This window comes from Cebidichthys violaceus, unplaced genomic scaffold, assembly GCF_023349555.1.
Source record: "Cebidichthys violaceus isolate CVI_PGR_0920_01 unplaced genomic scaffold, fCebVio1.0.p SCAF_27, whole genome shotgun sequence".
In the NCBI taxonomy this organism is placed as follows: Eukaryota; Metazoa; Chordata; class Actinopteri; order Perciformes; family Stichaeidae; genus Cebidichthys; species Cebidichthys violaceus.
This window is the reverse complement of record NW_027176450.1, coordinates 1,890,001-1,903,531: the sequence shown is the minus strand read 5'-3', so window position 1 is coordinate 1,903,531 and position 13,531 is coordinate 1,890,001. Positions and strand designations below refer to the sequence as shown.

Genomic DNA, 13,531 nt, shown 5'->3' with positions numbered 1-13,531 from the left:
CATGATTTCTAATAAAGAAATATCCTGAAATTGCTTTTTTTTTCCAGTCGAAAATTTGAATTTTCAATTTGTGCTGTGTGCCATCTTAATCTACTCTTAACCAGTAACATATATACTGATATTTACACATATCAACACATCTCACAAGTGTTAGGGTTATTTTAATACCAAAAGTATTAAAATAGCCCTTACAGTTGCAACGCTACACTCATTATCGTATGGGTATGCTATTTTCGAGCTGAGGGCCTAAAAATCGGTCTAGGGTCCAAAGGGGAACTGGATGCAAGCTCTTACAGGGAGCCAGTGTAGAGAACGGAGAGAGGAAGTTGTGTGGGAGAACTTGGGGCGATTGAACACCAGACGAGCTGCAGCTTTCTGGACAAGCTCCAGAAGTCTGATGGCCGACGCCGGGGCTCCGGCAAGTAGAGTTGCAGTAGTCACATATTATGCTGTGGCTTTTTTTGACGTACTGTACTATGTCTTTTTATGACTTTTATAACATACTTTAATATGACTTTAAAATTACTCTTTTTGAAATAATTTATAATGACTTTTCTGACATACTATCAGATGATTTTTTTCAACAGACTATACTTATAATAATAATAATATAATATTTTTTTAATATATATGTATACGGTGTTGTATTTTACATACTATACTATGACTTTTTTCATTACTTTTTTGACAAGAGAAACTATCTTTTTAATTACTTATTTCTTCATACTTAACTATGATTTTTTTTTTTTAAATACTGTAGTATGACTTTTAAACAACTTTTGTAAAACCATACAAATTAATTTTCGGATGAATTTTTTCAACTTTTTTAGGCATACTATTGTATGTCTTTCAAATAACTTTTTTGACACGCTATATACTACGACTTTTTTCAACATACTATATAGTATGACTTAAATTACTTTATTTGAGATACTATGCTATGGCTTATATCGCCTAATTTTAGGATATTTTATTTATTTTATTTTAAGGATATTTTTTAAATACTATAAATTTTTTTGACATGACACAAAATAACATTTTATGGCATACAATACTATACATTTGTTTTAATGACATACTATACAGATATTTTTTACAACGGTCTCTATTGTTATTTTTTAATGGCATGCTACACTCTGATATATTTATAACATACTATACTAAGACATACTATATTATTATTTCTTATGGTATACTTACGACATTTTCATGTCATGCTATATTATTAATATATTTATGGTGTACTAAATAATCTTTATGGCATCCTATGCCATGGCATTTTTACTGGCACACTATATACTGTGACATTTTCATCAATTTTTTATGTAAAACTTTGACATTTTGTATGAAATCCTGTATTATTTGTATGGCATATTATGACATTTTTAAGGCATACTATACTATAACATTTTTTAGGAATTTCACAATGACGCTATGATGCTGATATTTTTTTAAATATTGTATCATTATTTTGTATGGTATACTCTGCCTGTTAAGGTTGTTTTTTTGTTTTTTTTACAGTTTTTCGTGTACCAATGTGAGGGTCCCGGGACAGAGGATGTTGTATGTGTACAGATTGTAAAACCTTTTGAGGCAAATTTGTGATTTTGCGCTGTACAAAAATAAATTGAATTGAACCTTTTATTGCATACTATATTATTACATTCTTATATTTTATGGAATGCTTTACTCTGAAATTGTATGACATTTTATGACAAAACTAAACTAAGACATATGTTATAAACCTTCCGTATGGCATACTATGCTATAACATAGTGTGTTATTACTGGCCTACTTTAAATTGACATTGTCATGGCATACAGCGATGCGATTTTATGGCATAATAGGACATCAAAGACTATGTCTTTGTTTCATGGCAAATGTATATCATGATATATCTTTTGATATGTTATGGCATTCTATACTATGACATTTTCAGTTGCATTTCTATAGCATAACACACTGTTTTTTTGAATGAAATTTGAACGGTATAATATATACTTATAGATATTTTTATGGCATACTGTATTATTACGACAATTTATGACATTGTATATTATGGTATTTTAATGGAATTAAAATGACATACTATGATGTGTTTTATGAAACTTCTAAATAGCATATTATGCTATGACTTCTTTATGACATAGTATATTAATACATAAATATAAATATATTATTAATATTTCATAGCCTACCATACTTTTACATTTTTATGACATTTTCTATATGAACTACTATACTAGGATACTATACTATGGCATATTGTATGACAGTTCTTTATGGCATATGACTTTTTTATATTTTTATGGCATATTATACTATTTTATGGTTAACAATATGGCATTTTATTGCATGTTTATGGCTTAATATACTATGACATTTTTAAAAACATTTTCATGGTATAGCTAGATAGCAACAGATGCAATGATCATGTGTATGTGTTTGTTTGCATGGCAGTTTAGCCTCTGACTAACCGCATAACCAACAAGGAAGTCTAGCTCTTCCTGTAGTTTGCTCCAGCCTCTCTCCTTTTACATCACTTCTTCTCATTCTTTGGGGTTTTCCAGCTGTTGGCATCCTTTAAATTGCATTACTGCCTCCTAGTGGATTTAATTGTCCACTGAAATCCTATTATACTAATAGCCTTGATAATAGTCTGGTTTCTTTCAAAAACCTAAATATCGTTTTTACTCTCTCCACCGTCAATAGGTCCTTTTTGCAGCAGCCACTTAACATGACACTGCAGGGTGAACACAGGTGTGATTAATAACACTGATTACGGCCCTGTTCCATTTAGGTGGGCCACGGCCCTGGTATTGTGTATGCTGGCTCCCTGGAATGACTGTGACCCACAAAACAGAATGGTTTCATAATTAAAACCATTAAAAACACCTGTATTTACCCTACTATAACATGTCAAATGGCTGCTGTGAAAAGGGTCTATAACATCATTAATCTTGGCTACTGTAGTCCTGCAGTCATGGTCTTTCATTCCTTTTCATACTTCCTGCATGGAATCAGGATGTCTCCTTTTCTTGAGAGTGATTACAATGACTGATTATAGTTTGTTTCCCTATGACAAATAGTGTACCATTCAAGTGACCAAGTGTTAATCTGCTCATGATTACTGTTATAGTCTGTTGATTCCACCAGCCTTATTCTTACCCCACCAACTGTACTTACCTATTTTATGTCTTCTTCTTGTCATACTATCCCAATGCAGTTGCCACTATTTGCTTATTTACCTCAAAATATCAACTGAAGATAGTTGCAACCAATATAAAGTATAAACATATAATAAGTATAAGTATACTTAAGTATAATATGTTGTGTATGGTTGCTGTTTTACATCAAAATAAGGTAAGAATCTTACTAACTTGATCAACATAGTGTCGAATTTAGTTAATCATCAAATAAATAATAAAATTTAAAATCAAACAAAAACATTATGAATCAATGGTGGAAGAAGTACTCTAATCTATTATTTAAGTACAAGTTGCATAACCACAGAATTAGTTACAAAGTAATACATTCAAAATAATCGAAAAAGCACAGTACCTGAGTAAATGTATGGGCATAATTATGCTCATATATTGTGCCCGATTTCTTAACATTCACTTTGTACACATTTTGTTCTGTAATTTGTATTGCACAATATTGGCCTAAATACTTAGGTCAAAGAATAATAGGTGTTGTTTTTCTAATATCATAATGTTGTCGCATTGTATTAAATTCAACGTTTGGGACAAAACGTTACTGAGGACATGAAGTCGGCTACAATGTTTACAAATGTTGGCAGTTGCATTGTGGGAGACAGATGATTGACACGGCCGCCATTTTGCTCCTGCTCTCTCTGCTTCCATTGTGTGAGAGATAGTAAATATCTGACACTGCCAGACAACCACAACTCACTTGTGTCCTCGCGAAGAAAAAGCGCTAAATTCAGCCTCGGTAAGTAAAATTTCTGTCTTACTTTTTAAATCATAGAACAATATTCACCTTTTAGTAAAGAAAAGGAGACGGATAAAGTTGTTATTGTGCTGAAATGGCGTGTTATTTCGACGCGGTAGAGAGAAGAAACAGCTACCCCGATACCAGGCTGAGAGAAACACGGCTGAGTACTTCCACTGAGAGCTGCTCCACTTTCATGAACGGTTTAGACTTCGCTGTGTTGCTTTAATACACCATCGCCTCTCACGCATTGACGCTTATTTGATAGATGCACTTGTCTCCTACGTTTTGTTGGTAGTCTTGTGTGCACACGTTGTTTGATTTTGAGGTAAAATATAAAAGTTTTCGTCTCGCTCATTGCCTGTATAATGGTAGGTTCATTTGGGTCTGCGGCCATAATCTTGCGGAATGAGGCGGGTTTATGGCTGCTCGTCCCGCCCTAAAACCCAGAGGACTGACACGCCATTGGTCCTAAAATGCGACACAGACACGGCGGATTGGTGTATTTCACAATATGGCCAGTTTAGCAGTGTGATTGGTGTGGTCTTTATCCAAAGCTGTTTGGATTGGCTCGGGACGGTGTGTCTGTGCAGCTGACAAACCGGGGAAAAGTTTTCCCAGGAGGTCAAATATGACACTGCCTGGTAAATGGTTGAGTGTGAGAGACTCTAAGGGCTCGTAATGGTGTCAGCACTTTGCTGCAATGTATCAAGTTACCATGACAACGTCAAAAAAATATGATGTACAATTGTGGATATTTATTTCATACTTTTTACTCCCGAATTTGTGAGAGTGAAGATTGGGATCGGGCCTTTGACGGGACTCTGAGCTAGATCCTTTGCCCGGAAAACTAAAAAATACAATTTTATACGGACACTTATGCAGATATTTGGGTGAAAATAGTGATGATATTAAAAAAGCTCACAAAGTTCTCTAAATTCATGCATCACTAAAATGTTGATGAGAATTATTTTTCCATACATTTTCACAGCTTTTTGTGAGTTTTTTAGGGCTCCAAACAAGCATTCACATTTAGGTTAAATATTTTGTACAGCCTTATCAGAGGCTGATTTGGCTTAGAAACCATCAATGGATAACATTGAAATCATTAATGTCAATAGGGTGTCCAGATAGCGGCTCTAAAACATGTCAGAGAGAAAAAGTAGGAAGTATAGACACTAACTAACACTAATCATCCTGTTATATTTTTGCTGTTCCCTACAGGTGATACTTCGTCGTAATGGCTCGTACCAAGCAGACCGCTCGTAAGTCCACTGGAGGAAAGGCTCCTCGCAAGCAGCTGGCCACCAAGGCTGCCCGCAAGAGTGCCCCCTCTACTGGAGGCGTCAAGAAGCCCCATCGTTACAGGTAACGCCTCGACACCCCCCCCCCCCCCCCCCCACAAACAGCCATTTCTTTGGCAAAGCTTAATGTCACGGAGACCATCTTTATCAAGATAAGATGGAGGGAAGAAGAAGGAGGAAAAGAAGGATGTTGTAGTTTTATATACCATTACATTTTTAACTGGAAAATCTTAAATTCAGCTTCATGTTTTTATACTTTTATTTACTAAAACCTCTTGGTTGCACAAAGTGACACACTGGTACATTGGCAGCATTAAATCTTGATGTTACATTCACATTCACATTCACTGTACTGATCAGAAACTAAAATGGGGCTTTCTTTTTTTTTTTTTTGGAGTTACAAAATGTAATTTACACAGAAGATGAATCCTGATGGGCTTGTAGCGGGTTGAATTAACCTGCTCGAGCTTTGTTGTGTGTTTCAGGCCCGGCACCGTGGCTCTGAGAGAGATCCGTCGGTACCAGAAGTCCACTGAGCTGCTGATCCGCAAGCTGCCCTTCCAGCGCCTGGTGAGGGAGATCGCTCAGGACTTCAAGACCGACCTGCGTTTCCAGAGCGCCGCCATTGGAGCCCTGCAGGTGAGTGATTTTGTGTGTGTGTGCACAAAATGTAATGATAAAGCTACATCAGTGTAATCCGTAAAACTGGCACACTTCTCCTGCTAATATGTGTTGCCACCCCCCCTCTGCCTGCAGGAGGCCAGCGAGGCGTACCTGGTGGGTCTGTTCGAGGACACCAACCTGTGTGCCATCCATGCCAAGCGTGTCACCATCATGCCCAAAGACATCCAGCTGGCACGCCGCATTCGTGGGGAGCGCGCTTAGACGGCCCTCCCTAATGTTTCACCTCTGTCCTGTTTTTTCTTAACCTGTCCCACTCCTTTATTTCACCCATCCCTGTCACCCTCCCTCCCCCCGCCTACCCAGCTTCTCAGTAGACTTTAGAGTAACCCTGATTCTGAAGAGATAGAAATATGTTGAAGTCTGGTCTCATAGGTTTGTTTTGTCTTCACCAAATGTTTTTTTAGGGTACCTTTTTCGTGCATGTAAAAGGTTTTGCAGATCAGACACACATGAGCATACATAACTCAAATATGCGTCACTGAGTGTGGGAAGCCCACCCTTTGAGCTCTCCTGGATTGTTCCGTGGTGGGAGGCCGGCAGGTGCGGTCAGTGTGGTAAAACCGAACTGAGGCAGAGGGATGTGGCCGAGGGGCTAGTCTGCTTAAGGGGAGCTGCAACTTCCACAGCAGGGTGCTATTAAAGCTAGTCCTGAGGCCTCTGCCCCGTCTGAACACCCCCCCGCCCAGCCCAGTCCCCCTCTACGCTACAACTCCCCCCTCGCTCTGCAGCCAGACGGCTCACTGTACCTCTTCCCCTCTGTAATCCGCACTGGAAGGGGATGGCACTCTGTTGGTGTGGATGCGTGAGCTCTGATCTTTCAAACCACTTGTACTCAACAAACAAGTATTTTTTTTTTGGTTGCTTAAGAATATTGATTATCGTTGTGGATATGGTGTCTATTTTTTTTATGCATATAACTCACGGATGAGCATCTCTTCTCTTTACCACTTCCAAAATCATCAAATTAAGAGAGAAAAAAAACAATAATATTGCCAATATGGTTATCTTTTTTTTTCTTTTTTTTTTGCAGTGATCTGATCTGCTATAGAAAAGCAGGAAGGGCTTCTCTGTTTTCAAAGGCAACTTCTATTCTAATGGCAGCCACACAGGGGCGATGGTTTACAGTCTCTATTCAAATGTTCATCACACATTATGCTTCTGTCTCTCTATCTTGTCACAATAGTATGAATTAAGATTATAGTGCAAGTTACACTGCATGCATGTTTATGGTCTGTGTGTCTCCTGCTCTCTGTTGATCTGAACATATAATCTGTCCCTTTCTCAAAATTTGTGATACACAATATAACCTCATATTTGTTTTCTTTTATATTTTTCTTATTCCTCGAGATTTTCAGACGTATAAATAAGCCGATCTTTGTATTTTCCAAATTTCTCATATTATGGTGGTAATAAAGGTGTTAAAACAAACTGATTGCTAGTTGGTGTGATTTATTTTCTTTACAGTGTTTCACTGTAAAGGCGCTAATATGTGTTAGATGTATGTTTTATGTGTTAAAAGAAAGGTTTGGCGTGAGTAAGCTCAGTTTTTATCATTGTTTAAGAACCAAACTGTCAGATATACTCCAGCAATCGGCTTTCATTGTAATAAAAAACTGATAATATTACAAATGGCAATAACTTAGTTCGAATTTCTACTGTGTTGTGTGTTGCTTAATGGTGAACTGATAAGTACACCACATGCTGTCTCAACAGGAGTTTCCTTTAGTCAGTGTATATCTGAAGCTGGAATAACCAAGTTGTCTATTAGTCAAAGTTCCACTTGGTTTACCTAACGTGAGTTTAAGCTCAGATTCTCACAGATGAGAATGCATTGAAAAGGTCAATATGTTTTGCTCTAGAGGTCAGCTTGGATCAGAATGATCTGTGAAAATGTTTTAAAAGAATCAAACCTGACTCATACTAAAAATATAACTTGTAATATTACCTCGAGGTCTGCCGGTGTGTAGTGTTTATTTTACCATGGTGACGTGTCACCAACACCATGACTCAACGTGCCAAATCATCTTCACATTTTCAAAATCATGTTAATGCTAGAAAGTCTCTTCTTAAAACCCATCCTCTTCACACTCCTCTCTGGTTGGGAATGAATAGAGGAGAACTCATGCTCTGGTAGAGCTCTCGTGGTGAAACGAATAAAAGATGATATCTTTTGAAATGGTTCAGATGTAAGTAAAGTAGCACAGTCACAGTGTGTCTTTGTAGTTTTGTGGCTCTGCATGGTCATTTTGTGTCTCTTTTTATTGTCTGTGTGAGTCTTCTTGTGTCTCCTTGCAGTTTTGCATCCGTTTGTAGTCGTTTTCTGTTTCTTGTGGTCCTTTTGAGTCCCTTGTTGGTACGTGTCTCTTAACAGTGGCATTTTGTAGGTGAAGGCCCCGGGGGCCCCTGGCATTTTGGGCCCCTGGGCCCATGCTGTAATCCTTCATGGGTGAATATACGTCCTCTTGTGGATACATTTCATACACCCGGACCATTTTGTTGTCCCACTAGTGCAAAAATCTGAAATTGCAAGTTACGATTTTAATAAATGAGATGACCATATGAATGATGATAGATTGTTACAGTTAATTAAAATCCACCCAACTCTACAATTGGTACAATTCCACCACAGCCAACAGCCACCATTAAAAAGCTACTTGCATGTGAATTCATGTGGTGGTTAATGTATTTGGTGTTTGTGTGACCACTGAAGGAGCAAAAACAAAGACTTAATAGAAAGACTTGGATCTCAGTATCAACAATAAAGAGCAAGTTCACATTTTAATACATTTAGTACAGTATTGCTAATCTAGTTATGACCGATAACAATCTGTCATAGCTAGATTAGCAACACTGTACTAATGTAGAACAGTAATCAAGAGCTGCTTAATGCGACGGTTCTGCTTGTTTCATAAATTGATGTGACATTATACTGATTTTGCAAGAGGCATTTCCCGTAACGGTGGAGTTATTCATTACTTCCTCAGTGTGATCTAAGCTGCTGGATTTCTATTGGATTCTTACCACTGCTTTGAAACAAATCTTTAACCCGGAACCTGTAATGTTTTACATTTAACACACCATTTTATTGTTTTAAACAGTGCTTCTAAATTTGAGTGGTGGAATGCAACAAAGTACATTTCACTCGAGCACTATTTTTACTAGATACTTTCCAATCTATGCTACATTATACATACCTGTCTGTTCTCTACACATCCATAACTGTGTAGTTTGAATCGACCACCAGACAGGACAGGAACAGACTACAACGGACTGTCAGGGCTGCAGAGAGAAAATCATTGGTGACAGCCTGCGCTCCATCCAATCAGGAAACATCACTACAGATCCTCCACACCACTGGACACAACCTGTTCTAACTCTGGGAGGCGCTACAGAACACTGTAGGCCACAACAACCAAACACAAGAACCACTTCTTCCTGCAGGCCGACACTCTGATGAACAAATGACAAAAGTCATATAGTGTCGATAACCCTCCAACAGCAAACATCCACGTCACCGATACATTATATATTTTGTTTTGTTTGTTTAAATACTGACTGGTTTTTAAACATGTTAATATCATCATTATCAATATGAATGTAAACATTGCTGTATATATTAAAACATACATACTGTTATATCCACCTACCTCATGTATATAATGCAACCCGTTACATTATATACTGTATATTTATATACATACATTTTTTAATATATATTGTTTTATATATATGTTGGAGTCAAATTCCCTCAACATGTTTTTCCCTCTCTATTAAAGCTGTTACATTACCTTTACTGCAACATTAGAGGATAGATACACATTAATGTATCACTAATTATATTTTAGTGCTGTGATATATATTATTATTATTATTATATATGAGTTTTTACTTTTGGTACTTTAGGTATATTTTGATGATAATAATTCTCATCTTTTGTAAGATTTTGAATGCAGGACTTTTAATTGTAACGGAGCCCCTTTACACCATGATATTGCTACTTTTACTAAAGTAAAAGATCAGAGTACTTCTTCCTCCATTGGTGGCAGGAAACAACCCCGAGGGTTTCTTCCTCGGACCGCGGGCCGTGTTTTTGTTTTCCGGGCATTAACCTTCCTCAAGGTCTACCCGGTGCCCCCCATCCCCCATCACATCTGCTCCTCCCCGGGATTACAGCACAAATGTCTGTCTGAAACTCTCAGTGCTGAGGGGAAGATTACAAGTGCACTGCACCCTCTATACGGGAGGTTAACCAATCAGAGTGGTCATACGTAGGGATTAACCAATCACACCACAGAGAGGGAGGGCAGAGGGATTAAACCAGCACAGAGTGGGATTAGGCCAGCGTTGAGTGCAGAAAAATGCTTTGAAATGTCTCTCAGTGCAGTAGATCTGACTTTATGATCTAAATTATGTGACATTTTACATGGCTGATGATCAAAGGATCAGATATGATTTACATAGCAACCAAAATAAAAAAAATAAAATTAGATTTCATCATTTCTATCAATGTTACACCAGGAATCTCTCAGGAGTGATACTTTCTAAAGCCATTTATATTGATTTAAAACAATACTTTAAAACCTTAGGTTACATATGTTGGTAATGTTATGGTAAGTGTTGTAAAATAACAAACAATTCAATTTAGCTTTAAAAAGAAGACAAGTTATGTTATGGAGAGCGTTTTAGAAGGACAGTGTTTTGTTAAGTAACAGAGAACCGCACTACACACCCCTCCATAAAACATTTCATATATTTGATGTCATGAGTTTGTGTGGTAGTAATCAGGTCATGTGGGGATTACCAAATTGTCGGAGAAGTTGGGGAGATTGGTGGAGGGATGGGGGTTCAGGAAGAGATGAAAGAAGGAGAACCATTGATCTGATAGAGACATATCTCAGCACCGGAGCAATAGATGAAAACAACTGTAGGGAAAAATGCTTTATTAAACTGCATTGTTGTCACTGATTTAAATTGTTTGCGATAAGGATGAGTGGGATACACATGGGCCGAAGTAAAAGGCAAGACAACCTGCAAAAAAACAGTCAGAGGTGAAAAAAAACAGAGAAGTTGGTCAGAGAATAAGGAAAGGTGGAGGAGAGGAGAGAGCCAGGAAAGGAAGGGGAGGAAGAGAAGGCCGAGGCGGGTGAGATGGGTGAGAGACACAGAGAGACAGAGGGGGATAGGGCAATAATCCTAACTAATTCACTTAGGGCATTGCAGAAGGGAGGCTAAGAGGATTAGGACACTCCCAGAATCAGATAAACTAAAATAACCAAGATGGACCAGTGAGAGCCAATGCAGGCCATATGACAACCATGACGGGTCCAGACCCGACCACAACACGGCCTCTTCACGTCCACTGAGTCCAGTCTATGATGTGAAATTAATTTCAAAGAATCTAAATGATTGTCAGTGCACAAAGTGTAAAGAATAGATCACTTTAATATGTCACAAAGCTTTTTTTCCCCATCAAACAGATTAGGATGATAACACTGAAGGCTAACACTGCAACATGCAACACAAATACTAAGTTCTAAATGCAAATAAATGACATATTTAAATGTAGCATATAATAATAATGAATAACTTAAAACGATTAAACCCCAAAGGAAGAGGTGACCTATAAGGACTTCAGAGCTACGTCCAGTCACAGCAGCTCCCCTTTCACTCTATGACAATGCAAGTTTAAAACAAGATGTGTATGTGTATGTGTTTGAGTTGAACATGTTGAACGAAGAGATGGCTGTTTCCATACGTACGATTCCGGTACTTTCCGACTAACTCTTTAAAGGCTTTTGTTCCCTTATTTATGAATGAAGACGCATCGGATGATTTGCAGTCAGGCAGCATTGATGACAGTCACTGGTCCCTTCATCTCCGAAGTCGTTCAAATAAAATGCATTCCTACAGAGGACACCTTTAGAAAATAAAACAAAAATCTTACAGACAAGAGAGATAAAATCAAAGACAACAAGTCCTCCAGCAGACATGCCTCACACTATCTCACGTGGGACTCATTGACAGACAACTTGTCGACGCACATGAACGACACCCCTCTCTAGAGGACCTGGAACTTCCAGGAGTTTTGGTCCTTGTGATCCAGGCAGTCCATTGTGGTGAAGCCCAGTTTCCAGGCCTGCTGGTCCTTGTAGTCCAGGCAGTCGACAGAGGTGAAGCCCAGGGAGGAGGCCGTGCTGTAGCCCTGCGAGGACAGCGAGGCTGGGGACTGGCTCAGGGAGCCCCCCATCGAGGGCACGGTGATTGGGCTGAGGGCGCCCACGGTGCCCGACAGCTGCGAGTGCATGGGGGACAGGTAGGCGCTGCAGTCCAGGCCGGTGAAGTAGGACGTGGTGCTGGCGTAGCCTTGGGTGTAGGCCGACGGCTGGCCATAGCTCATGGGGTAAGGTGAGGGCCGCTGCATGCAGGGGGCCGAGGAAGAGGCCAGGGGGTCGGGCAGGGGCGAGATGGCCGGGCTCCAGATAGACACAGAGTTGTTTCCAGTGCTGGAGCTCGGGACCAGGCCAGGGCCTGACTGGGCAGAGGAGGGGCTGTAGGACCCAGACGGGTTAGGGAGAGGGTCAGGGGCGCTGGGTTCCTGCAACGGAGAGGCCTTCTTTTTGGGAGGGCGGGGCTTGGACTGGCCACTGCTCTGCTGCTGCTGCTGACGACACTTGGCACGGCGGTTTTTAAACCAAACCTGGAGTTGCGGAGAAGAAGATGTTAGGACAGAAAAACAACTGTCAGAAATACAAATATCTTCAATTATAAAAATGTGTGAGTTATGTCACCAAAGAGTTTTGTATTGTAAAAACATATGCAGGATATAGCATAAACATCTTGTTGTACTCCTAGAGGAAGTTTATTGAGATGCCTAGTCCCACTGTCAGTGAGCCACATACACAGTATGGCCTTCATCTTGGCAGTGGCCTACTTCTCCAGTACCTGCACACGTGACTCGGGCAGGTTGATCTTGAGGGCCACCTCCTCCCTCATGAAGATGTCCGGGTAGCGGGTCTTGGAGAACAACGCCTCCAGGATGTCCAGCTGTGTCCGGGTGAAGGTGGTGCGCTCCCTGCGCTGCTTCCGGGGAGTGGCTGCACGCCCAAGAGTCAGAGAGGGGGATTATTATTCTGGCAGCAATATGGAGAGCTGACCTGAATTATCAGCACAACTCAGAACCATGACATTTTTTTTAAAGGCGACATGCCATTTAACTGATTATTCGGGTAGGTTTGTTTTTGTCCAGCTATGTAACTGAGGATGACAACAAATACAAATGGAAACCATAGAACATTATGATACTGTTTATAATCCTCACTTGTTTTCAGTATATTTGCGACAAATAGGAAGACAAAGTGTATTTGCTGCTCATCTCAATAGTCACCTGTGCTTTCAAGAGTCCCCCCCCCCCCCCCCCCCAGAGAAGCAGATACATTGCATTCATTTAACTTGTTTGTACAGTCAAAGTCATATACAAACAGACAAATAGGTGCATTTGTTTCAGAAAAAATAAAGAGGAATTATTAGATGTAGTCACGTGAACGTAGTCAATTTATACTCATCGGAGCGTGAGAACATTTGAGAACCCT

The 13,531-nt window shown here is 39.4% G+C and overlaps 2 protein-coding genes across 2 annotated transcripts in view; one reads left to right on the top strand and one right to left on the bottom strand.

Annotated features, from left to right (window-relative positions):
• Positions 1 to 3,846: 3,846 nt before the first annotated feature.
• Positions 3,847 to 7,374, top strand: h3f3c (H3 histone, family 3C). The gene is made up of 4 exons (XM_068721367.1): positions 3,847 to 3,954; positions 5,179 to 5,322; positions 5,744 to 5,897; positions 6,015 to 7,374. Exons 2-4 carry the CDS (start codon positions 5,195 to 5,197, stop codon positions 6,141 to 6,143), a joined length of 411 nt encoding a protein of 136 aa, XP_068577468.1. The 5' UTR covers positions 3,847 to 3,954; positions 5,179 to 5,194; the 3' UTR covers positions 6,144 to 7,374.
• A 4,161-nt stretch (positions 7,375 to 11,535) lies between these two features.
• Positions 11,536 to 13,531, bottom strand: part of crx (cone-rod homeobox) — a 2,630-nt gene continuing 634 nt past the window's right edge. The window contains exons 2-3 of the mRNA XM_068721310.1: positions 12,885 to 13,036; positions 11,536 to 12,639 (exon numbers count right to left, since the gene is read on the bottom strand). Of these exons, the coding sequence (XP_068577411.1) occupies positions 12,001 to 12,639; positions 12,885 to 13,036 (791 nt within the window). The 3' untranslated portion in view covers positions 11,536 to 12,000. The remainder of the gene's footprint in view (positions 12,640 to 12,884; positions 13,037 to 13,531) is intronic.

Excerpts from the sequence above, each read along its gene's own strand:
- h3f3c (XM_068721367.1), top strand. The coding sequence starts at position 5,195 with ATGGCTCGTACCAAGCAGACCGCTCGTAAGTCCACTGGAGGAAAGGCT. Across the intron at positions 5,323-5,743 it reads AAGAAGCCCCATCGTTACAG|GCCCGGCACCGTGGCTCTGA; the intron begins GTAACGCCTCGA and ends TGTGTGTTTCAG. Across the intron at positions 5,898-6,014 it reads CCGCCATTGGAGCCCTGCAG|GAGGCCAGCGAGGCGTACCT; the intron begins GTGAGTGATTTT and ends CTCTGCCTGCAG.